We start from the raw sequence: 26,179 nt of genomic DNA, 5'->3' as shown, positions 1-26,179 counted from the left end.
AAACATCTCAATCATATCCCCCCTTCCTACCTTTCTTCTAAAGTATACAGATTGATATCTTTAAGTCTGTCCCCATATGCCTCATGATGAAAACCATACAACATTTTAGTAGCCTTCCTCTGCACTGACGCCATCCTTTTTATTTCTTTTTGAAGGTGCGTTCTCCACAATTGTACACAATATTCTAAATGAGGTTTCATCAAAGTATTATACAGGGGCATTAATACCTCTCCCTATTCACTCTAACATCTTCTAACTTTTACCGTCACTTTTTCAACCTGTTTGGCCACCTTAAGATCATCGTATACAATCACACCCAAGACCCGCTCTTCTGTCATGCGCATAAGTTCTTTACCCCCCTAAACTGTACCGTTCCCTCAGGTTTTTGCAGCCCAAATGTATGACCTTGCATTTCTTAGCATTACATTTTGGCTGTCAAATTTCAGAACGTTTTTCAAGCTTCACCAGGTCTTTCTTCATGTTGTTCACACCATCCTGGGTATCTACTCTATTGCACTGTGTTAACACATGCTAACTGGATAATTCAAACTTTAGTACTTTCTAAATAGGAGGTAAGTGTTCCCACATGATTATTATATTATTATTTTGCAAGTCCAGAGCTCTAATAGAAAAATTAGCATAGGATTTGGAAAAAGAAAAGTCCTTAATATATTGCTGCACTAAATCTGGGCTTACTGCACAGGAAAGTCCTAAATTAGTGCTCGTTAATATTTTGCTGCAGCTTAGTAAAATGACTCTTCTGTTAGCTGAATTATCCTTGTAAGAAGAATAGTTGGCTTTTTACACCATTATTCCCTGAATTCTATAAGTGGTGCTTTGAGTTGCGTGCACAAATTTGGGTACATGCTCTATTTGCATGCAACAATTGAATAATGAGACAATTAGCACTGATAATTGGTTTCTTAAACAATTATTAGCATTAATTGGTTTACATTTATATTTGTGCATGTAAATTTGTGTGTTTGGAATTCTCAGCCATAGTCTGAGGAGAAAGTGAAGGAGTCTGAAGTGAGGGCATCTTGAGTAGAGATTCAAGCATGGCAAAGAAACAACCAGGGTCGGATCCAAAAGAATCAGTCAAGCGGGCATAGTAGTCTTGTTTAGCACGAAAAAGAGCAAATTGGAAGGAGGTCAGTAAGAATTTGAATTGAACAAAGTCAACGTGAGTGCGGGATTTCAGCCAGTGACATTTCACAGATCAGACACAGGAATATAAGTAGCAGATCTTAGAGGTCAGCCAGGGCATGACATGGGAAGAGGTAAGGGTTTCAAGAGCAGAGCTGAGAATAGTATTATAGGAAGAGACTGCTTCATTGACAGATTTACATAGTGTGTTTGAGAGGAGATAGTAGCACGATCAATAGCCTGAAGATTCCTGAATATATTAGTGAGGATCAGTCATGTGTATGTGTGTGTGGGCGGGAGGTTGTTGAATTGTGAAAGTTATCAGATGATGGTATGAGAGCGGAAGAATTGAGGTAGAGAAATTGGCAATTGAGGTGTTAGAGAAGACGACAAGATCAAAGCAGTGACCATTCTGCTGTGTGGGGATACCGGAGCACAGCTGAAGATTGAAAGAGGATATTAGAGTAAGAAACTGTGAGGTGTAGGAGTCAGAGATGTTCTCTGAAGGCAAGCAGGGGAGATGCAGGTACACGCAGGTACACTTGAAGGTTGAAGTCCTCTGACTGAGCATAAGTGCTGGGGCTCTCCGCTAGGTATGGTAAGGTTTTTACGATAGTGAGCATGTGCAGGGTACGTTGCTTCTGAAACCCCTCTCCTTGGAATGTTAGTTTTTTTGTTCTGCTGCTCCGAACAAATCACAGCTCTCCCTTCTTTCTGACTCACTTGACAGAAACCCCCCCCCCCCCCGAGATTAGCCCAAAAAAAGAGCGGAGACCCAATTCTAACTCTAAAAAAACCCACAAAAAAACAGAGAAGCAGGTTCCTCTCATTTCCAGGGTCCTTCACAAAGCCCACAAGGACAGAGCTCACTTAATCCTCATTGCTCCCTGCTGGCCCAGGCAGATCTGATATCCGCTATTCCAGGACCTTCTTGATGCTTCTCCAATTCCATTGAGTCACCATCCTTCTCTGCTTTCACAACACAATGGGCATCTGCTATATCCCAACCCTTCACAGCTTCAACCTCACAGTGTAAAAATTGAGACCTCAATTTTAGACAGTATTCCAGTCTCCCAATCCATAAAGACTGTTCTTCTTACAGCTAGACGTCCTTCAACTAGGAAGTCTTATCAGTCTAAATGGAAACATTTCTCAATTTGGGCACATTCTCAATTGAAGGACCCCCTTCAATGTTCTGTCCCTTCACACTTATCAGATTCAGGGCTTAAATCTAACTCTGTCAGATTCATCTCTCAGCAATTTCAGCATATCATCCTCATATTGATGATAAACCCATTTCACAACACCACTTGGTTTCTTGCTTCCTAAGAGATCTCTCCAACCTTAGGCTCTGATGTCGGAGAGGTTTCCAGGTCAGCTACGTGCAGCATGTGAACCTCTGCCAGCTGCACATCCTCCCAACAATCCGCTGAAGGAGTGAGTGTGGTAAGGAGGTAACTGGGAACCTCCCCCTCCCCACTGATGGAAAGCTTTTCTCTGACATCAGCTCTGACATTGGAGGGAAGCCCTATGGGTTGGCTTTGGGAGGGAGGGGGGTGGGCAGGGATCCCGGCAGCAAGGAGGGATCCCCGACGGCAGCAGCATGGCTTCAACGGACAGGTGGCCAGGGAATATTCTCCGCAGCAGTCATGCCACGGACCCCCAACAAGCGACCCGTGTGCCCCCAGCACAACCTAAATATATTGCCAGAAAAATGATTTACAAATATGCTCCTTGGACTAAAGAGACAACAAATAATGGCCCCCTTTTACTAAGCTGCAGGAGTGTGTGCCACAAGGCAAATGTTCCAATGCTCATTTAATTGCTATGGGCGTCAGAGTATTTAACGGGTCGACCTGCGCTAAAGGTCTTAGTAAAAGAGGGGGAATATGCAGAAGTAGCACCTGTTAACTATTAATAAATGATCCCTTAATGCTTATTTAACCTTTTTAGAGTTTAACATTAATCATCAAATTTCAGCCAAATCATTTTGACAAAACATTACTGGAGGCATGCCACTTCTATCTTTTATATATAAATATATATCAAAATCCCTACCTTGGTAGATTATACAGTGGAGCCATTCTGAAACAAGCCACTACTGCTCTTTTTCTTTGTTTGGACAGCAGCTTGTGCCATACTGCTTTTTTGGATCTTTGAGGGTGCTCCACCTACCATACAAATCCAACAGAAACTTATTTTATCACAAGTAATTTTGTTCTAGTTTCTAGTTTATTTAAAACTTTCTATATCAATCTGACAGAGCAGAGCAGAGTGATGTATAAAGTTAAATTTAAAAGATAGAAAAGGAACTCCAGTATAAACAGGACAGCAGCACTTACACAGAATGTAAGGGAGTAAAAAAAGGAGGAAGAGAAGAGGAATAAAAAAAACCAAAAAGCCAAAAAACTAAGTAGTATGGAGAATGGAAACTCAACATCCAACATTTGTTAATCAACTAATGCTATCATATGCCTGGTTAAATAACTAAGTTTTTGATCTGATTTGAAGCTTTTAAATGATGTTATTCCTTTAATTCTGCAATTACACGGGTCAAGAAAGAATACTACATCCTACTAACTAACTCCTTTTCTTTCAACCCTCCTCGTCTCTTTGCTTAACTCCCTCCTCAAAGCGCCCCCACTTCCGACCCCTCCTTCTCTCTTTCCCCAGATTATGGCTGATTACTTCCATGACAAGGTCTGAAAGACCGCCCTTGAGTTCACTACAAAGTCACATCCTTCTCTCCTACCTACCATCCACTCTCCTGAACTTCATCTTAGCACCTCCCCTTCATCCTTCATCCAAACAGCTCAGGAAGCTTCTCCTGTCTGGCCCCGCCCACTTGGACCCCCGTCAACTACTGCTGACTTTTCTGCCTTCTCCTTAATCACAGAGGAAGAAACTGCACAACTTCTGTCTTCATCCAAGCCTACTACATGTCCCTCAGACCCTATTCCCATCCCTCTACTCGACCCCATCTCACATACTGTTATCCCTCCTATATGCCATATTCTCAATCTATCTCTTTCCACAGCAACTGTCCCTGCTGCCTTCAAACATGCGGTGGTTAAGCCGCTTCTCAAAAAACCCTCGCTGGACCCTCCTGTCCATCCAACTATCGCCCTATCTCCCTTCTTCCATTCCTATCCAAGATACTCGAGTGTGCTATTTTCTGTCGCTGCCAGGACTTCCTTTCAACTCGACAGATTCTCGATTCTCTACAATCTGGTTTTCACCCCCAACACTTCACAGAGACTGCAGTGACTTTTCATGACCAGATCTAAGGGCCTTTACTCTATCATTATCCTTCTTGACCTGTCTGCTGCCTTTGATACTGTAAATCACAGATTACTCCTTGATCTGCTGTTCTCATTTGGATTCTATGATTCTGTCCTCTTCTGGTTTGCCTCCTAGCTTTCCCAACGCACCTTTGGTGTATGTATTGGTGGGTCCTCTTCTGCTGCTACCCTGCTAACGGTTGGTGTACCCCAGAGTTCTGTCTTAGGACCTCTTCTCTTCTCTCTCTTTCGTCGGTGCCCTGATCTTCTCCCATGGCTTCCAGTATCACCTTTATGCTGATGACTCCCAGCTGTACCTCTCTACATCTGAAATTTCACCTAAAGTCTAAGAAAAAGTTTCTGCATGTTTGGCTGACATTGCTGCATGGATGTCCTGCTGTCATCTGAAATTAAATATGTCCAAGACTGAGCTGCTCCTCCTCCTCCTTTCTCCATCTCTGTAAATACCGTATATACTAGAATATAAACTGAGATTTTTGAGCCAAAAAAATGTCCCAAAAATGGGGGTCTCAGTTTATATTCAAGCCACCACCTCACCACCAGCACAGGTAAACTCCTCCTGTTCACCGCTAAGCTCCTGCATCACTCTCCTGCATGCAGGTCGACCCCACCCCCATGCCACTATCCTTAACACGGTTCAGCCAGCTGACATCTGTACACCTACTGGTGCTGCTACTGCTGATACGCTGACCCGGCAACTGCCCAAAGCTACCAACCTCTGGGCACAGGCCCACCGTCAAGAACCACTGACCTCCATACACTCCTAGTGCCGCCACAGATCCGATCACTGACCTTCCATCATGCATGGGACCTGCCACCCCTAGAGCCACTAACCCATTCCATCCCCCGGAACTTCTGACCTCCATGTTTCTCCCCCCCACTCCACCCCACCTACCGGAATCTCTGACCTCCATGCATGGAACCACCAACCACCACACTCACCCTCCCGGAGCCACTGACATCCACACACAGACCGCCAGCGATCCACTCCATGCTGAGCCAGAGTGGGGTCCTGAGCATCTGCACATGCTCAAGGCCCAGCAGCTCCCGCTCTCTCCGAGAATCACAGAGGGGGCGGGAGCCAGCAGACCCTGAACATGCTCAAGGCTCCCACTAGCCCAGCACAGAGCGGATCGCCAACAGTCTGTGCATGAATGCCAACAGCTCTGGGTGGCGAGCACAGCGGTCAGTGGCTCCGTGCATGATCCTATATCCCGTTTAAGAGATCAATCTACCTGCTTTAAATATCAGCAGCAGTAGAAAAACAACTGCTTTTACATACAAGCAGTAGCGAGACCTACCGCAACCACCAAGAGCCCACAGACCCGATCCTGCCAGGAGTGTGAACTCCTCCCCCTGCAGTCCATTGGAGAGATCAATCTGCCTGCTTTTAAATATCAGCAGCAGTGGAGATCAACTGCTTTTACACCTAAGCAGCAACGAGACCAGCCACAACCACCGAGAGCACACAGATCCGATCCTACCAAGAGTGTGAACTCTTCCCCCCATGCAATCCGCTAAGAAGATCGACTGTCGGCTCCGGGCGGCTTTCCCGCAGAGGAGAGAATCCTGCATTCACCGTGGGCCTCATCTGGGGCAGCCTCCTTGGAGCGGCTGGGGCACGGGTAGTGTGTCTGGGAGGGAATGCATGGATGGGAGAACATCGCAGGGGAGGAGACATAGGCATCCTGGGACTGTCTGCCAAGTCTCTTCCCTGAAGAAGCCCTTTCTGGAAACATCAATCGCTCCTCCTAAACTTACTTGCTCCACTTCATCACTGACGCTGAAACCGTGGATTGAAGACAAAGTTTTATTTTATTTTTCTTTCCAGCTTATGATTAATCTTTAATCTTATCTATTGTTTTGCCTTTTGTCTTTGTTTTGTTCTATTTCTATCATTTAAATTTCTCCAGAATTCTACTGTTCAACGACTCCCCCTTCTGCTTCTATTCCTTTCTCTCCTCTCTTCTACCTTCCAAAGCATTTAGATCAATGCTGTCTTGTTAAAATGTTTATTTTATTTTTATTTTTCCTATAACTCTACTTTTCACTTCTCTATTATCCTCCAGGTACTTTAGTTAGATTGTGAGCCTTCGGGACAGTAAGGGAATTTTTCAAGTACCTTTCTTATTTCTAATCTTAATGTATATTTTCTGTAAACCGCTTAGAACCTAACGGATGTAGCGGTATATAAGAAATAAATTACAAATTACAAATCCTTATTTAATGCACATGTTTTTAAATCCAATTTATCCAGTCTGGTTATTATTTACTTTTTATTCCATTTTACCGTTCTGGTTATTATTTACTTTCTATAAATAATGAGTGTTGCTTTTTTTAATATGATTATGATTGTTTTAATATATAATGGTTATTAGTCTATTTTATTTTGTATAGCTCTTTATATTTGCTTTCACGTTTTTTTAGATTTGCTCATTTTTCTCACTCCTCATTATATTTTTGATATTTTTAGTTTATTTATGTTGCTGTTTGCTTTGAGACCTTTACAAAGTAGGGTATGTTGGATTCATTTTTCCCATTTGCATTTCTATATATTTGCAATTCTTTCTTCTTGCCCACAACTCACTATTACCACCACATTTCATATACACGCACCACACTTATTTGTTTGTCCTTTTGTTGTTCTTCATGCACATTATATCACTTATGGCTGTCATCCACCACTCACATTTTATTGTTTATCCTTTGTAGCATATCTGTCATAATAGCCAATATCTTTTTATTAGTTTAAACTGATGTTATTGTAAACATTGTGTGGTTTTACACTAATAAAAATATTTGTATTAAAACTTATGGCAAGGATGTCTAGTCTTTGTAGACACACCAGGATCACCCAAGTTTCTAATCTCGGTTTATATTCGAGTCAACCATTTTTCCTCCCTTTTGGGGGAAAAATGGGGGTCTCGACATATATTCAGATCGACTTATATTCGAGTATATAGGGTTCCAGTCTCCTCTGCTCGCAACCTTGGAGTCATCTTCGATTCGGACCTCTCATTTTCTACATATATCCAACAAGCAGCTAAGACCTGTCACTTCTATCTCTTCAGTATCACCAAAATTTGCCCCTTCCTCTCTGAGCACACTACCCGGACCCTTGTCCAAGCTCTCATAACCTCACGTTTAGATTACTGCAATCTCCGCCTTGCAATCTGTGCAAAACTCTGCTGCGCGACCCATCTTCTACCAACCTCGCTACGCTCATGTCACCACCCTCCTTAAGTCACTTCACTGGCTCCCTATGTGCCATCGCATACATTATGCTGCTCCTCAATTTATCACCTTGCTTCTCTCTCCTTATACACCTCCCAGAGAACTCCGTTCCACAGATAAATCACTCTTATTGTTACCCTTCTCCTCCACTGCCAATTCCAGACTTTGTTCCTTTTATCTAGCTGCCCCCTATGCCTGGAATAAATTACCTGTGTTTGTCCATCAAGCCTCTTACCTTCCCTTGTTTAAAAGCAGACTGAAAATCCATCTTTTTGATATAGCTTTCAATCCTTAACCCTACTCTTCTGTCCTCCAACCCAGCCAGCTGATTAACCGTTCCCCTTAACTGTATACATGACATCTTGTTTGTCTGTCTTGCCTGTTTGGATTGTAAGCTCTTTTGAGCAGGGACTGTTTTCTTACTCTTTGTGACTCTGTACAGTGCTGCGTGCGTCTGGTAGCGCTATACAAATAATTAATAGTAGTAGTAGTAGATGGGAAGAGGGAGGTTGTTACAAATGTATGGGGGAAAGAAATATAAAGCACTCCCCTGATTTTTAGCCAGTGGTGATCAGTGCTTTTTTAAATGCTGATTGTCATCGGCTTACTTATGCCCTAATATTTAGTTCTGGGCCATGTCTAGGCACTGACACTAAATATTAGGGCATAAGTGTGGGTGCAAGCCTGGCTAAATATCGATCCAGAACCACATAACTGTTTTGTTATTAAAATATTTTTAAAAGATCCCCCAGAACTCCGATCTCCTTCCTGACCCCTCCAACTATGTCACCTCCCTCAACCGGTGCCACAACTACTCCCCCCAGCCAGGTCTCCCACCCCCCCCACATGTGGGTAGGCCCCCAGGTCCAGTGGGGGATCATCAGAGGCAGGAACACAGGTCCCTCACTCCTGCTCTTAGCCAGTGCGTAGTTGAAATGGCTTTTCATATTGAAGCTGCCTCACTTTCAGTGACCTCTTCCACAGAGTAGAACAGTGGAAGCAGGACATTATAACATTTTCCTCTTTGTTTTCCATTCCTTTCCTTATAATTCCTAACCTTCTATTTGCTTTCTTAGCCACCGCTACACATTGGGCACAATTAAACCAATTAAAACCAATTAACCCCCCCCCCTTTTACAAAGCAGTACTAGCGGCTGCTGCTGCAATAACTGCCCCAAAGCCTATAGGGATTTAAAAGGCTTCGGAGCTTTTATACCGTGTTTCCCCGAAAATCAGACCTATCCTGAAAATAAGCCCTATCATGATTTTCGGGGTAGGTCTTAATATAAGCCATACCCCCCGAAAACAAGCCCTAGTCGCTGGCAGCAGCACTTACCCCACCCCCCCATGCTGACTCTTTCATCTCTCTCCCTTCTGAACCCCGACCGCGAGACCGAAATACCTGGTAACAAATGGCAGCGTCAGCAGCATAGGCCGCTTTGCGGCCTGCCCTTTTCACACCCAGCCGTTCCGTGCCGCGTTGCTGATGACTTCATCAGTGATGCGGCAGAGGAACGCCCGGACATGAGAAGGGCAAGCCTGTGCTGCCGACGCTGCTGTTTGTTTCCTGGTATTTCAGCTCTCAGTTGGGGTTCGGATGGGAGGGAGAGATGAAAAGGTCAGCCAGGGGGGTGTGTGGAGTGCGCAGCGGCAGCAGCGGGGGGATGGAAGGGATAGAAAGATGCTACACAGGTGGATGGGAGGAAGGGAGGGATAGACACTTCAAGGGTTCTGCTGCACAGGGGGATGGGAAGGAGGGAGGGATAGAAAGATACTGCACAAGGGAATGGGTGAGAGGGGAGGAAAGATGCTGCACATGTCGGGGAGAGAAAGGAAATAGGAAGAATTGGGTTGGAGGAAAGGAAGGGAGAGATGATCATTGTACATGAAAAAAAATAAGACCTAACCAAAAATAAGACCTAGTGCCCTTTTTGGGCCCAAAATTAATATAAGGCATTGTCTTATTTTCAGGGAAAACACTGTAGAATTGGGCTCTATCTACTTATTGCTAACATTTTCGGGGGCAGAGATATTCATCTACTAATAGATAAGTGCCTGGATAGATTTATAGCAGAAAAAATGCTGTCCTAACTTAATCCAGACACTTACCTGGGTACCAGACTAAATATCACCACTACCCAGATGAGTTCTGGTGGCTACCTATGCCCTTAGCAATCCTAAGTACTTATCTCCTGTTTTCTTTAATTCAGATATATTATTCATCTTCATCCCCTCCATTGAGAAGCTGATCCATGAATTCATCACCTTTTCCATTAAGGGTTTTTTCCTTAGTTTACCCTGAGTCTGTGCTCTTTCACTCATCCTAGAGCTTCCTTTTAATAAACTTGATGTAAAATGAAACCTGAAGAATAATCATTCTGATTTCAAGAAGGGATGTTGGGAAATGACAGGAAAAGATTATTTCCACTTAGCTAAGAGTTAACTAACTACTACCTCAGCAGCTTAATAGCCCAAGGTAAGACTTGCCTTGTAGATTACTTTAGTGTACTTGACCAGTAAACTAAGCATTTTTCTTTGTGCTGTTCATTTTTCTTCAGCGTTCACTAGTACATTATTACTATTAAGATGTTCTTATTTTAATACTTTCTAGATCAGGGTTTTCCAATGTCAGCCCTCAAGGGCTGCAATCTAGTCGGATTTTCTGAATTTCCCCAATGAATTTGCATGAGACCTATTTGCATGTACTGCTTAAGAATTAAGAACATAAGAATTGCCGCTGCTGGATGAGACGAGATCTCATGCTGACCAGATCTCATGCAAATACATTGGGGAAATCCTGAAAACCTGTCCTGGTGAGGGATGAGGCTGGACACTGTTCTAGATCAAGACTGTATTTTATTTCTTCAAAGTGAAAGCACTGCTAAAGCTATTGTAAGCATGCTATCGCAAAAGTGACATCACAAGCCCAGATCCAGCTGCCGCAGTTTTACTGAAATCAATTACAAGTAATGGTTCCAACATTGTAAGCAGGGAGGTCTTATTTTTTAAAAAAGATTCACTTTCCAGAATTGCAGTGGTCAATAATTTTTTTTTTTTTACTTTTACAGCAGTGTATCGCTAATGCGCCTCCTGAGATTACTGGTGTGGCGCAACACCAGAAGTGAGAGGCATATCCTGTAGTAAGTCAGCTGGCGCAGATGACTCTCCTCCTCTCCCCGCACCTCCAGGATCCCTCCACCGGAGGGGTCGTGGGCCTCCACACATGCGCGGACATCAACGTGATGATGTCACGCACGTGTGTGATGTCATTGTTTCGACATCCGTGTGCCTTCCGGCCGGGGCACCAAATTTAGTGTGCCGCAGGTCAGAAAGTTTGTGAGACACTGTTTAACAGTAATGTTTTTTAAAAAATGCAAGGTGATCACTCCATAAGCTCATACTGCATAATGAACTCTCCTGACTGTTTGTAACAAGACAAGCAGTATAAAGAGAAATCTGACCTGTTCCAGATGAAAGATCACATTAGCAATATCCAGTACTCTTTCTACAATCTTCTTGGGGTCTGAGGTTTCGTCAGTCCTGTTTGGCAAATCTTTGTAAAGTGCCATATGCCACCTAATGGCAGGATCCACTAACTGTGGAAGTAAATATATTTCCAAAGGGGAGAAAAAGAAAAAAAAAAGGTAAACTAAAGATTAAATGTTACATATGCCAAACAGTATACATCTGATATATACAAAATATAAATGAAACGTTTCATACAGAAGCAAAAAATTTGTGCACCCATGGCATCTTTTCCAATACAGCATGCATCACAGTAATTTTTCACTTCAATTAAAAATATCTAGCGGTCGATACTCAGAATAATTTAACCAATGCAATCAATGCAAATGGCGCCGTTATCAGCAGCCACCTGAAAAATGGCCGCCGATTTCGTGACAGTCATGCAATGGCGTCATTTGCAGAATAACTGCTATGTGAAAGGCAGATGCCGGAAATGTAGGCCAGGATTTTAAAGGCCTACATTTTCGGCACCTGTGGGGGCGCCTTACGATGCCTAACACCATTTCCAGCATTGACCAAACATTCAGGGCTCCTTTTATCAAGCCGCGCTAGCGGGGTTAAAACAAGCGACGTTTCATCACGCGCTAACCCCCGCGCTGGCCTAAAACTACCGCCTGCTCAAGAGGCGGCGGTAGCGGCTAGCGCAGCAGGCGGTTTAACGTGCGCTATTAAGCGCGGCTTGATAAAAGGAGCCCTCACTGTTTTTGAAAATACTGAATATTGGAAGGTTATTAAATTAGGATTACATAAACTTTCTGTATTAGTGCAATCTGCAATCTTTCTTTGCTGCAACAAAGAAAGAAGCACATTTTTTTTTCTTTGATTATTGCACCATAACAAGCAGTGGTGTAGTAAAAGGGGGAGGGGCGGCGTCCGCCCCAGGCACGGACTTCCTAAAGGCACAGCACCCCTCCTTCTCTCCACACTCCCCCCACTCCTCTCCATGCACACACACCTCTAGCCTTCCCCATACCTTTTTTACTTCCTCAGCATGAGGTTGCTGCCCGCGTCAGCATCGGTGCTCTCTCGGACGTCACTTCCAGGACCAGCGCCTAAGAAGTGAGCCAGTATCAACATGGGCAGTAACCTCATACCTGGGAATTAAGAAAGGTATGGGGAAAGAGAAGGGGACCTGTGCACGCGCGGGGTAATGGCGCCACCGGCCATTACTATGAGGAGTGTGTGGCGCAGTGGTTGGATCTACAGCCTCAGCACCCTGGGGTTGTGGGTTCAAACCCCGTGCTGCTCCTTGTGACCCTGGGCAAGTCACTTAATCCTCCATAGCCCCAGGTACGTTAGATAGATTGTGAGCCCACCGGGACAGAGAGGGAAAAATGCTTGAGTACCTGATTGTAAAAACCGCTTAGACAACCTTGATAGGCGGTATATAAAATCCTAATAAACTTGAAACTTGAAACTTATGCACTAATAACATGTACTTGCACAGACTTGTGCCTGATATTTGTTGGGGGCTTTTCCGAGGAAAAACTTAATTTAATGCACAATGTCCTAAAAATTAACATGCATTATGAGTTGATTAGTATGCAATAAAGAATTTTATTTATAGCAATTTATAGTGAAATGGTGCAGTGGCCTTGCTAGTCCAATTTCCAAGGTAATATGAAGAAATAAAACAAATCTACTTGAACAGAAATAAGGACTACAGAATCAAATAATACAGGAAAATGTTAAAGAAAAACATATCAAGAAATTCTCTAATATTCCCTTGTAGCCCCCAATATGGTATCCTTCAGAATCTTATGGCAGCGCATATTTAGAAACATAAATCAATAAGGGATGCATTTTGATTAAAACATTTAATCATGATTAATTGCATAATTAAAAATTTTAATCTCATGATTAATCATGCAGTTCAACGAGGGGTAAAGTCAGCAGTTCATGGGAGTGGGGGTACATAAGGAGGGGACAAGCATTTCCTTTCCCTTCTCCCCTCATTAGGTATCATACCTTTGTTGGTGGGGATGACAAAGCCCCATCAATCAAAGAAATCCATTATCAAAGCTGTCTCCTTCCTCCATGTGCTGCTTCAAGACCGAAGAACTCAGCAGGGTGCCTTCAGCTGCCAATTCTAGCACTCTCCAAGCATGCTCAGCTCATGCTTGGGGAGTGCAAGTCTCAGAGGCAAGCTGCTGATTTTTCCACTTCAGAGATAGTATGAGGAGGAAAGGGGAAACTAAGGCAGCAGATTTCTTTGGCTGGTCCACCAGCCATTGAACTATACTGCAACTTGAGAGAGAGTGAGCCCAATATCTTTCTTTCTCCTGGTCCCAGGTCCAACTATAACTCTCTCTTCTCTCCCCCCTTTTGACATAATTTCCTGTTTTCAGAAGGGCCTGGTCAAAGGGAAAGGTCCAGTGCAGGCTGCAAGCAGTCTTTAAGTACTGCTGCCACTGATTGCAAGGCCAAAGAGTAGCTTGCAAAAGTAAGTCAAGTGTCAATGCAGGGCCAATGAGCAGTGATTAGGTGCTAGAAGGAGTAGAGGAAAGCCAGCAAAAGGGCTGCAAATGATTAATTATTAATTGTGATTAATTTTTATAATTATGATTAATAACATAGGTCAACACATCATTTTCATCAGAGTTAATGTTGGGTGGGTTTTGTAGTATTTTTCATGCTGATTTCGAATCTGTAGTTTTTCACTAGCATGTCACATTTTTGTAATGAGACTCGTTATATATAATTATAAACTTAATTGGGCGATATATCATGCATTTATAGGATAAACGTATAAGGAGGGTTAATGACAGTTGTCTTTGTTTTTTTATGCTACAGATGGTGATTAATATCAGTCTTTATCATGTCAAGACATTGTGCTAATCATCCAGATAGTTTCTGTTATGTCTGTGGTGCATTTACGACGAAAGCACAACATCGCCCAATTACCGTAGATCTGAAGAAGGTATACAAATTGTACTTTGGCTGTCCACTGGGTGAGCAGAATAAGTCTTGGGCTCCACATATCATCTGTACCAGTTGTTCCAACGGACTTTGTGACTGGCTCAATCGACGAAAGGCAGCAATGTCATTCGCAATCCCAATGATATGGAGGGAAATGTGAGACCATATTAAAGATTGCTACTTTTGCCTTGTGAACACAAGTGGATTCTCAGCTAAAACTAAGCACACAATTATATATTGTACTCTGGATTCTGTTATTAGGCCTGTTCCTTATGATGACTCACTGCCTGTCCCTGTACATCCACAAGATGGACTTTCTTCTGTGGAATATGATGAGGAATGTGATGATGATGCAGCAGCTGGTCACAATCCAGAATTATCTGATCCTCATGTGAATGATGAAGATTCAGAACCAGAGACCTTTACACAAGCTGCGCTCAATGATCTTATTCGTGATCTAAATCTTTCAAAAGAAAAAGCTGAACTTCTTGCTTCAAGGCTTAAGCAAAAGCACTTGCTTGCAAAAGATGCTAATATAACTCATTATAAAAAAAGGAATCATAACTTAACAACATTCTTCACTGTAAATGGTTCATTGTGCTTTTGTCATGACATCAATGGGCTCTTCAACAGTTTGTCACAAGTGCATTGTCCAGATGAAAGGCATCTCTTGATTCTTCACAGAGAAGCTTTAAGGCAGGACTGCACAACTGAAATTCTAAACCAAGTATACCACTTGCCCATTCTTATGAGAATATAAAGAATTTACTAGAAGCAATCAGTTATAAAACACCAGTGGAACATCTGTGGTGATCTGAAGGTCATTGGCATGCTAATGGGAATGGAAGGAGGATTCACTAAATACTGCTGTTTCCTGTGCTTGTAGGATAGCAGATCTACAGCTGAACATTATGTCAAGCGTGTCTCACAGCTGAGAGATACCTATAACCCAGGGACAAGCAGTGTGAAATTTATGCCATTGGTGGATCCTCATAAAATATTTCTTCTACCTCTTCATATCAAGCTGTGGTTGATGAAGAACCTGGTAAAGACCATGGGTAAAGCAAACTAGCCAGATTTTCAGTATCTTGTTAAGAAATTTCCAAAAATTAGCACTGTAAAACTGAAGGAAGGGATATTTACAGGCCCACAGATCAAGTCCATTATGCAGGATGAAGATATTAAGCAATCACTCTCAGCAGCTGAGCTTGAAGCTTGGGAGGCATTCAAGTGATTAGTGGAACCTTTCTGGGCAACCATAAGTCTCCTTCATACAAGGAAGGAGTTCAGAATCTCCTTGACTCATTTCAGAAACTTTGCTGTTTTATGTCATTAAAAATACACTTTTTGTACTCATATCTTGACTTTTTCCCGGAAAATCTTGGTATAGTGAGTGACGAGCAAGAAGAATGTTTTCACCAGGACATTCAGTTAATGGAGTGTCGCTACCAAGGTTTCTGGAATGAGAGTATGATGGCCAACTACTGCTGGATGTTGTGCCTTGAGAATCCAGACACAACTCACAAAAAGAAATCATACTCTAAGCATTGGTTGCTAAGTGACACAGTCTAGTATAATTATGCTATGCTGTGTGCTTATTTGACTTTGGATTGAATATACCACATTTCTTTAAGTTGAAGCTGCAATACTTAAAACCCTATATGCTAAAATGTTATAAACTAACATTAGTCATAACTTTAAAAGTTTATGCGACTGAAAAAAAACTAACAACAGATCTGAAATCAGCATGAAAAAGTGATTTAGAAAAATGTGCTGTGTTGTCAGATGATTCCGAAACCAAATTTTTTGTTGCCTTGTGTAATTAACACATTAATTGTGGCATTAAGCGTGATTAATGTGCAGCCCTATCAATATGTAAATAGGCATAATCTAGTGGTTTTCATAACTTTGCTTGTTAATAAACCTAGATTCAAACAGATGGTACATTACCAAACTGTAAGGGAAACGTATTATCTAGAAATTGCTTTAAATGCATAGGATCATAAAATATATATATCTAACATTTTGAATTTTCATTAAACACAACAGGAAACTGGAGGAAAAATTCCTCTCCATTTTGAAATATACAAGAAATAAATTCCAAAGAGGACTTAAGCCTACTCTGAATCTCTTGTCCAGCATCAGAAAAACAACATAGTTTATTGCCTTTAAACAATGCCATTATATTCTTGAAATAAAAATGAAGAATAAGATTACACTAAAGAATTGTAATGCACATTTTAAAATATGTATGTTAAAATAAATGGAGGCATTAGCCAGTTGATACCTGAAGTACTGCAATGCTACCACTAGCAATTGGGGCCAGTGGCTTAATAAGGGTGGGAGGCACCTGGGGTGGTGGCGCCCCCTTCACCCTCCTCTCCACCCCCACATTCTTTCCCCACCCCCCATGCCACACTTGTACCCTTCCCCCCTCTTTAAATCTTTACCAGCGCAAGAAGCTTCTTTGGCCTGCTGTTCATGCCGGCGTTGGGCTTTCCCTCTGATGTCACTTCCTGGCTCTGTGATGAGGAAGTGATTTCAGAGGGGACCCAGGCCATTGCAAGCAGTAGGTCAGAGAAGTTGCTCGCACTAGCAAAGATTTAAAGAGGAATGTGTGGGGGAAGGAAGGGTATGAACATGGCATTGGGGGGGGGGTAGAGAGATGCTGGCGCCCCCACCAAGACAGAGCCCAGGGCGGTCCATCCCCCCGCTCCCCCTTACTACACTACTGGCCATGGCAGCCATTTTGAACATCAGGCCTTGCTAGACAGGAGCAAGTGGGCATTGTTTCTGCTCAATTCTTCTTAGACCACTAGGGACCCACAATGGTAGACCTAGGGATGCTAAGTGGTGGGGAGCTGAGGGCAGCTTAGATTTTCTTCAGGAAATGGGTAGGAAGAGGAACTTAAAGGGGGGGTTAGGATTCTGTAGGAGATGAGAGGCACTGTTCTCTCTAAGCTGAGCAGAGGTCCTCCACCTACAGTACTACCGGTGAGGGTTGCTGTTTCACAATCATATTTTCAATAGTGAAGGACAAGCAAGCTCTGCACTATTACAAGAAGTCTGTCTGCAGTGATTGAAAACACAATATTAAGGAAACTGACATCCCCCTACCCCCGGCAGCAATGCAGTTGGAGGACTCCTGCTCAGCTTAGAGGGAACAGTGGTGGGAGGGGTGATCAAAAAGGGGGACTGCCAGACATTATTGGCTGCTATTTGGAGGTTAAATATGCATTGACTGATATTCAGACCAGTGCCCAGATAATCTTACCACATAAAGTTAAGACAGCCTTTTTTTTCTATCTAATTTTATGCGGTTACTTAGCTGATTAGCAGACTGAATATCATTGCTAAATGGCTAGGTCAGCCTCTTCTCCCAACATGTTCCTAACTTTTTGGGCTGTGTCACTGAATATCTCTGCTTTGCCCCGACCAAGCAATTTAAATGGTCAGGAGCCTCTCCTGACCATTTAAATCACCTTGAATATCTATCCTACAGTTCTTATTTGCTCATTTGCTTTCCTTGAGTTGCACCTGACCAGTCCAGAACCTGTGGGTTATGTCCATCTACCAGTCAATGGAGACAGAATAAAAAAGTTATTTTTGCTTCACCCCATAGGGACACCATGCAGTGTGAGGTCATTAGTATTTTGTATAACCAAGCAATATGGTTAAGTCTGAATTAACCACCAAATTCCAATCAACTTTATAAACTGTATTTCCTTTTAAATAAAGATGATGTACATTGAAGAAATAGGAAAACTAAACTGAAAATTGAAAATATGTTTTCATTAACTTTTAATATTCAACTTTCTTCAATTTTTCTGCTTCCTTCTCAATCTATCTACTGTTTTATGTCTTCCCTTCCCATCTATCCACATGAACCATCTCCTTCCTCTCTCTGCCCTTCCCCTCCATCCATGTGTACTATCTCCTCCCTTTCTTCTCCCCTATTCCCATATTTTCTTAAACAGAATTTCTTGCATCTCTCTTCCTTCCCCATCCCTTCCATCCTTGTGCGCCATCTCCTCCCTAATTCTCCTCTTCCTCTCCATCCCGGTGCATCTCCTCCCTCTTTTCTCCACTCTGGTAGTCTGACAACCTTTTCCTCTCCTTCCCACAGTATGGCATCTCTCTCTCCTCCTTCTCTTCCCTTTTCCCCTTTTGTAGTCTTTCATCTCCCTGTCCTTCTCTTCTCCTCTCACCTACCTCTCTCTCCTCCTTCCCTTTCCTGGTCTGGCATCTCTCTCTCTTTTCCTCTCCCTCTAGTAGTCTGACATTTCTATCCTTCTCTCTCTCCCTTCTTGTGGAGTCTGGTATCTCCTCTTCTTTCCTAACCATCTCCTCCTCCTCCCTACCATGGTCTAGCATCTGTCCTCCCCTTCCCTTCCCTCCCCTGGAGGTCTGGCATCTCTTCTTTTTTTTTCCTCTGCATCTCCATGGTCCAGCATTTCTCAAATGACAACCCCCCTTGCAATCCTCCAGCATTCCTCCCCTCTACGGGATCCAATAAGGCTACTCTTGCAGTCTTCGAGCCGCCGGAAACATGAGTGATGTAAACACACTGCCTTCAATTGCCCAGAAGCTTTCTCTCTGCTTCAGCTTAATGCCTAAGCGGGGACAGGAAAAGTTCTGGGCCATAGAAGACAGAGTGTTTGCTTCACTCACACTGCCGGCGGCCTGAAGAGTGAAAGAGTGACTGCAGCAATGGATCTTGTGAAGAGGGATGGAATGGAACCCCAGGTCCCCTAAGCAAAGGCTGCTATTAGCTCGTGTGCCTTGCATTGAAGACCACTGTAGAAGTGTGTTTGAAGTCACATGAGATTCCAAAAATATTTAGGGTGCTTGGGCACCCATAGAGCTGGCGCCTAAGCCTCAGTCCATAATCTATACTATACTGTTTTCTTTTTTCCCTTTCCCCTAATTTCTTTTTCTACATCACTCCTCCTTATCCTCTTTCACCCTCCCTACTACTCCCTTGCACTTTTTATTTTTTTCTAATTTTGCACAGGTATAATGTGATGTTTTATATTTGGAGGCAAAGAGTTTAATAGCTCTCTTCCTGCTCCACTTCCTAAATCTTTTTTAGCCTCTTCTGCCTCTCATTTCCCCTTGATCCAGACCTCCGTTTCCTTACACTTCCCAGCAAGCTCCAATGTACTTTCCCCTAAGCAGTTGCTGTTCCATGGGAAAAGCTCACTCATCCCTTCACTGCTTTCCACTTCTCATTCTCCTTTATAAGTGAGACACCAGGGAGACAAATCAAGAAACATACAAAGTTTGTGAGACAATGGGGCTCATTTTCAAAGCTCTTAGACACACAAAGTATCATAGTAACTTCTGATACTTTGTGTGTCTGAGTGCTGTGTAAATGAGCCCCAATATGTCCCTTTCCCCCTCCCTCCAACTTTGTGAATGATATCCTACCACCTCTTTCTTCTGCTGGTCTGCTTTTTTAGGCTCACACAGCCTAGTCCCCATTTCTACTTCTTGAGGAATATAATCCCTGACCAAAGCCCCTCAATACCAGAGCTGCAAGAGTAAATAACTTTTAAAAGGGAAATTTCCATTCATGGAATTCCATGCTTCTACAACCCTATTTGTTCCCTTTCCCCATCCTTCTAATGAAATACCTTATTTATCCCTGTGACTGCAAGATTGAAAGAGCAGATACCCAAAACTGACCCAGCTCAATTAGCAATATAATACATTCCCACCAAGTGATTCCTTGGCTTGCTCAGTTGTGGTTAGCAGCTGATAGATTCATCCATGCCCCCCCCAAATCTGAAAACTATTATTTGCCTATTATTGATTTTTTTTTCTTCCCTAATTTCACCTCTTCTATCATTTCCATCTCTTCAACCTGATCTTCTCTTCTCAGAACCCTTTCCTCAGCTTATCTCCTCTATCAGCCCCCTTCTCTTTAAACCCCACACATTTCCTGCCCCCTGTCCTCATCTGTGTTGCTCTTTCTTTAGCACATTCCTCATACAATTATCTTTGTATCACAGCCCATGCACCCCCTCCCCCCCAGCTTGCATTCATTTCAGCTCTGTTCTCCCTTTTACATTCCAAAAACTCTTACCTCAGCTCTCTTCCCCTCACAACCCATGTCTTCCAGCTCTCAATACCTGTGCCTACTCTTTCCTTTCCCAGTGCCTTCCTCAGTACTTCTCACCCTCTCTATAGTAGACCAAAAGCTGGAAACCTGTCTGACCTACTCTGCAACTCTCCTCTGCTCCCTGCTATTAGCCCATTGCTCAAATATTCTTTAGCTAGCCAATAAGCTGCAGAGGACACAGGACCAATAGTTTAGGAGACATCAACTTTCAACCCTGCTTTCCCCTGTAGCCTATTGGCTGGCTAAGGAATGTCTGACCAATGGTGGCTCCTAAGCTACTGGTCCTGCTTACCTGCTTACCTTTGCAGCTTATTTGCTAGCTAAGGAATGTCTAACCAATGTCTGCAAGGGGAGGTGGTAGCAGTGGCTGCAAAGACACAGCCTTACTTCCTGCTTCCCCCTGCCGCTAGGGTTATCATATTTAATGATGGAAAAACACAGACACATGGCCTCACCTCATTTTGCCTCCAACCCCGCCCCCCCAAAGCGCATCACTTTTTTCCTGACTTCCAGGCCGCGTCTGAAGGGCCTCCAGCATGCGCGGATGTGTGTGACATCATCCACACATACCTGTTGAAGGCCCTCCAGATGCGGCAAAGCTCAGGGATTTCCAAAACTCGGACAAACTGCCAGGTTTTGGAAAGTCTAGTCCTCTAAAAAGAGGACATGTCTGGGTTTTCCTGGACGTCTGGTAACCCTACCTGCAGCTCTATAAGATTTCAGTGCTGACATTGACCAATATGGCCAATAAATACAAGGGTACAGTCGTATTTGCCAAGCAAAAACTCAAAGAGAAAATGTACTGTGTGTTAGTTTAGCAGAAAAACCACATTCATATCAAATCAAAAACGAAAAAGACAGAAAAATAATGAGTATGTTTTCTCTTTGATTTTTTGCTTGGCACATATGACTGTACCCTTGCCATTTTGGGGTGTGCCATTCCTGCTTGTCTGCTGTGTGAAAGCGTTTGGAAACATTAATGATGAGTGAAAATATATAGATTTTTCCCGTGAAGTAGCCTTGGTAAGGCGGAACAGAAGTGCTTTCTGTTGGGAATAAGCCTTGTGGAATATCGGATGAAGAAACAACTAATGCTTTGAAAGAAGTGATTTCAAGATAAGTTTGTCATGCTTTAATAGAAATTGAAAAAAAATTCTTCTGCTCCTGGATGTAGTCATTGCATTTCATTTTATGCAGAATTAATCTTTTCATACAGTACGTTTTCTTTTTGAGTTTTTTATTGATTAATATGGCCCAGAATCCTCAGTTCTTTGAAATACTTCTAGAACTCCTCTTGTATGAGGAAATACTAAAGAGGTTAGGGTTCTTCAACTTGGAAAAGAGATGGCTGAGGAGAGATATGATTGAAGTCCACAAAATTACAAAGACTAGGGGGACACTCGATAAAGTTATAAGGAAATACTTTTAAAACCAATAGGAGGAAATATGGTTAATGTAGCTGGTTTTAAAAAAAAGATTTGAACAAGTTCCTGGGGGAAAAGTGCATAGTCTGCTATTGAAACAGACATGAGGGAAGCCACTGCTTGCCCTGGATCGGTAGCATGGAATATTGCTACTATTTGATTTTTTACCAGGTACTTGTGACCTGGATTGGCTCCTGAGAGGATGGGATAATGGGCTGGATGGACCCTGTGTGGCTATTCTCATGTTCTTAATATTCCTTATGATGACAGTGACTATTCAGCACAACCTAAATATCATGGGATATTCAGAGAGCTAACAGCTTACCCATTTCCCAGGAGAGACATTTTAGGCCATTCCTGGATATTTGACAACTCCGTCTTGACACATTATGGTACATGGAATGCTGATTTAAATGGGTAGAATCAAGAAATACAGATACCAGCATGCATTGAAATACATGTTCAAATTTCCTTCCTGGAACTGGATAACTTGGTAATTGAGTTTTTACCTTACAGAGCCCAGCTGGTGTGTAAACCAAGTCTACAGTTACTCAACCTGCTCTGTAAAACTGTTTGTTAGATGCATACTTTCAAAATATTTAAATAATTTGTATTATAATAATTATCAGTACCACTGTTGCTAGGCAATACCTTTCAACTCTCATTTTGTCTTTGGGAGGGCAAAGTTTTGTCATTTTTTTTTTCTATAATGTTCTCTGAAGTAACCAGCATACAAAAAAAATCATTAATCTGAGTGGGAGGAAGATGCCTGGATAAAAGAACAAGATGAAGTAGAATTGTTTTAAGAACCCTTATTGTAAAACCCTGATGCAGGATCTGATGCAAACATCTTAATGGGGGCACTAGCAATGTAGCCTTGATGCAATGAACTGGAAATTAACCAAACCGAAAAATGCTCAGAATGGAGAGAGTGGCAGCAGCTATCCTAAAATGAAAATACTTGCAGCATGGCAAGACATTGGGCTCCTTTTACTAAGGAGCGCTAGCGTTTTTAACACACGCTACATTACCACTCGTGCTAACCCCATGCTACACGCCAAAAACTAACGCCAGCTCAATGGTGGCGTTAGCGTCTAGTGCGTGCGCTAAAACCACCAGCGCAGGTTAGTAAAAGGAGCCCATAGATTGTAAATGTGTGCATGGATTTTCTCTAAAAAAGTTTCTTGCATATAATAGTTAATGCTCCTCGTATTCTGTTATCCTGGAGATCAGAATTAATTATTGCTACAAAGTTTGATCACTGCCACAAAATCTTTCTTTTTAGCAACATTTATACCAAATGATTTCCCAAAAACAAGCTCTTAGAGACAACCATTCCAAATGTTAGTATTAAAGAAAAAAATTCAGCAAAACAGATTAATTCTAATGTTCTTAAAAAAAGTAAAAAAAAATAAAAAAATAGGTTTACCATATATAAGAGCTGAAGCTTTGAACAGTCGTGCATCAAAATGCAGAAAAAAAGAAGATATAACATTAAGCATTCTATAGCATGTGAATTTGGCATTAATTCTGAATGCATAACACTATTTGAATTTGAGCTGCTTAAGCCAGCCTGCTCTTCTAGGCAATTTGCATCTAAATAATATGTTAAAGCAACCATCAGCACCCTCATAGGAAAGATCACTTTAAAAGGGGATTCTATGAGGCTTGACATCATTATATATAAATATCTGAGTGACTGCAACAATAAGTTTTTTTATTATCTTATTAGTTTCTTTCCATATATAATAATTTTTCACAATTTAAATGATAATGGACTTACTTTACATCAAAGACATATTGGAGAATAGCTGCCGAATTTCCAAATCTTGCCCATGGTATTCCAGACACCTTAGGTGGCTGCAGAAAAAGCAAAGATACTTACCCATAGCAGGTGCTCTCAGAGGACAGCAGTCATATGTATAGACACTGAAAGTACACTGTCACTTTAAATTTTGAGGTAGTGCCCATAGTGTGCACGTGTAGGTGCCTCCCTACCCAACATTGGCTCACAGGACCAGTAAAAAAGCTAAGAAGTCAACTAGGGGAGGAAGACGGGTTGTGAGAATATATGCCTCAGAGGATAAGCAAGTATTATATTCTCATAAGTGGGACTCCAAAGCTGCCAGGATCAGGACTCTGGAAGAGGTTAAATGAACATAGAAAAAAACATGAACCTTGTGAAATCCAACAGGGATGGAGAAAAGTTGGTGCTTAGGAAAAGATTTTGCAGGACTGCTTGCCCAAACCTACTGGAAACAAAACTCCAGAAGAGACAAACAGTAAGGAGAAGTAAACCAATAGCTGCTTTGCAGATGCCCTCAATAGAGCAGAAATGAAGTATATTGTGGGATATTTACATGGCTTTGCAGTGTCAGCCCAGCCTGAGAATACGTGACAGAGATACAGTCCATTAGCAAAGTGGAGAGGATTCTCTTGGAAATAACTACTCCTAGTCTATTAAGATCAAAAGCCACAAAGATCTAGGAGGTCTATGTTATTTAGTATGGTCCAGGTAGTATGCCAGAATATGCTTGCAGTCCAAGGTGTGAAGGGTTGCTTTTCCACGATGGGAATGTGGCTTTGGAAAGAAAATAGACAAAACTATAGAATAGTTAAGGTGGAATTCTGAGACTATTCTAGGGAGGAATTTGGGATGTGTTAGGAGGACTATTTTATCATGATAGAATCTGGTATATGGAGGATCCAAAACAAGGACTTGACGTTCACTCACACGGCATAGCACACAGACATGATGGCTATATGGAAAAAGACTTTCCAAGTGAGCAGCTTCAGAGAGCAAGATGAAAGCGGCTCAAAGGAAGACTTCCTGAGAACAGAAAGAACCACACCATGAAAGAGGTCTTTCATAAAATGAACTACTAAAGGATGTACAGATAGAGGATTGTCTAGATGTGAGTGGAACACACTGATAATTCTGAGTTGGTTAACTAGTATTAGAGAGATATAGAAGATAGTCTAGTATTGATGGAAATAGACAAGTCATAGGTTCTAGAGCAGGGATCCTTGAGGGCCGCGATCATAATGGGTTTTCAGGATTTCCCCAATGAATATGCATTGAAAGCAGTGCATGCACATAGATCTCATGCATATTCATTGGGGAAATCCTGAAAACCCGACTGGATTGCGGCCCTCAAGGAGGGACTTTGAGACCCCTGTTCTAGAGAATACAATGCACACCAGGAAGAGATCCATGTTCACTTATAGTGGTAACAGTGCTAAGTGGAAGAATTCCTAGATGCTTCTATGACAGCACATACTGCAGCTGAGAAGCAAAAACAATTTATTTAGTTGGAGAAAAAAAACATGCTGTGCTAATGATCAGGGGTTGGAATGAAGGAGGGACCTCTCATTTTGGGGGAGCAATGTTGGAAATGGTTGCAGTTTCCATGACTTCTTGGATGAGAGCTCTAAGAGAAGCAGAAAACAAACCTGGCATGGCCAGAAAGGTAATATCAGCATCATGGAGCTCTGATCCTGATGAGATTTGAGTTGAGTTTTCCCTATGAGAGGGGTCAGAGGAAACATGTACAGAAATATGTTTCCTCAATGGAGAAGAAAGGCATCCAAAGCCATGCAGTTGGGGGCAAAAAGTATGGAACAAAACTGTGGAAGTTTGCTATTCTGAGGAGCAGGAAAAAGAGATCTATGTGCAGTGTTCCCCACTGAGAGAAAATTGGATGCATGACAGTCATGCTGAAAAACCATTCATGAAGCTGAAGAAGTCTGTTCAACTTGTGGCATTTAAACTGGTTGAAATTTGGAATAAGCTTCCTGACTCTGATAGGTCAGTTACAACAATTCCGGAAAGATCTAAAAACTTGGTTGTTTACACAGTATCTTAAAAGCTTTAATTTTACAACCTCAATTTTAATTACCAGTGCTGTTTCTGGAAATGATACACCAATAGCACTCTCTCTCTCAGGCCTACTTTTATGTCATTCTAATTTAATCAATTGTGAACCGAGTCGAGCTCCTTCAAGAGATGACCCGGTATATAAACTGAAGATTAGATTAGATTCTGCTTCCCTGCTAAGTGAACCACCTTGAGAAGTATCCTACGAACAGTTGCCTAAATCCAAATTCTGTAGCTTCCATTCGAAGGGAATGACATCCTGTTCCTTCTTGTTTGTTCAAATAAAACATAGCCACCTGGTTGTCTGTATGAATGAGAAACATGTGGTGGTGTACAGTCCTGGAACATCTTAAGAATGTTCGCTATCACTCATAACTTGAAGAAATTGATATGGAGTTTCTGTCTGCGATGAGACCATACTCCCAGAGTGTATAGACCATCCAAATAAGCTCCCCAGCCCAGCACTGAAGAATCTGCAGTTAGGAGTTTTGGATGCTGGGGGCAGCTGGAAAGGCAGACCCCGAGTAAGATTGTGTGGTACCATCTGCCATTGGAGAGAATCAGGGGTCACACATATTGGAGCAGATAAGAATTCCATGGCTTGGGACCATTGGGTTGATGGGGATCA

At 42.4% G+C, this 26,179-nt stretch overlaps 1 protein-coding gene across 1 annotated transcript in view; it reads right to left on the bottom strand.

Moving 5' to 3' along the window:
• RYR2 (ryanodine receptor 2) overlaps window positions 1-26,179 on the bottom strand; it is a 1,389,277-nt gene that overhangs the window by 304,496 nt on the left and 1,058,602 nt on the right. The window contains 2 exon segments of the mRNA XM_033937646.1: window positions 3,205-3,317; window positions 11,144-11,278. Coding sequence (XP_033793537.1) covers window positions 3,205-3,317; window positions 11,144-11,278 — 248 coding nt within the window.

Source organism: Geotrypetes seraphini, chromosome 3 (genome assembly GCF_902459505.1).
Source record: "Geotrypetes seraphini chromosome 3, aGeoSer1.1, whole genome shotgun sequence".
NCBI classification, from domain to species: Eukaryota; Metazoa; Chordata; class Amphibia; order Gymnophiona; family Dermophiidae; genus Geotrypetes; species Geotrypetes seraphini.
This window is presented reverse-complemented; position numbering and strand designations above follow the sequence as displayed.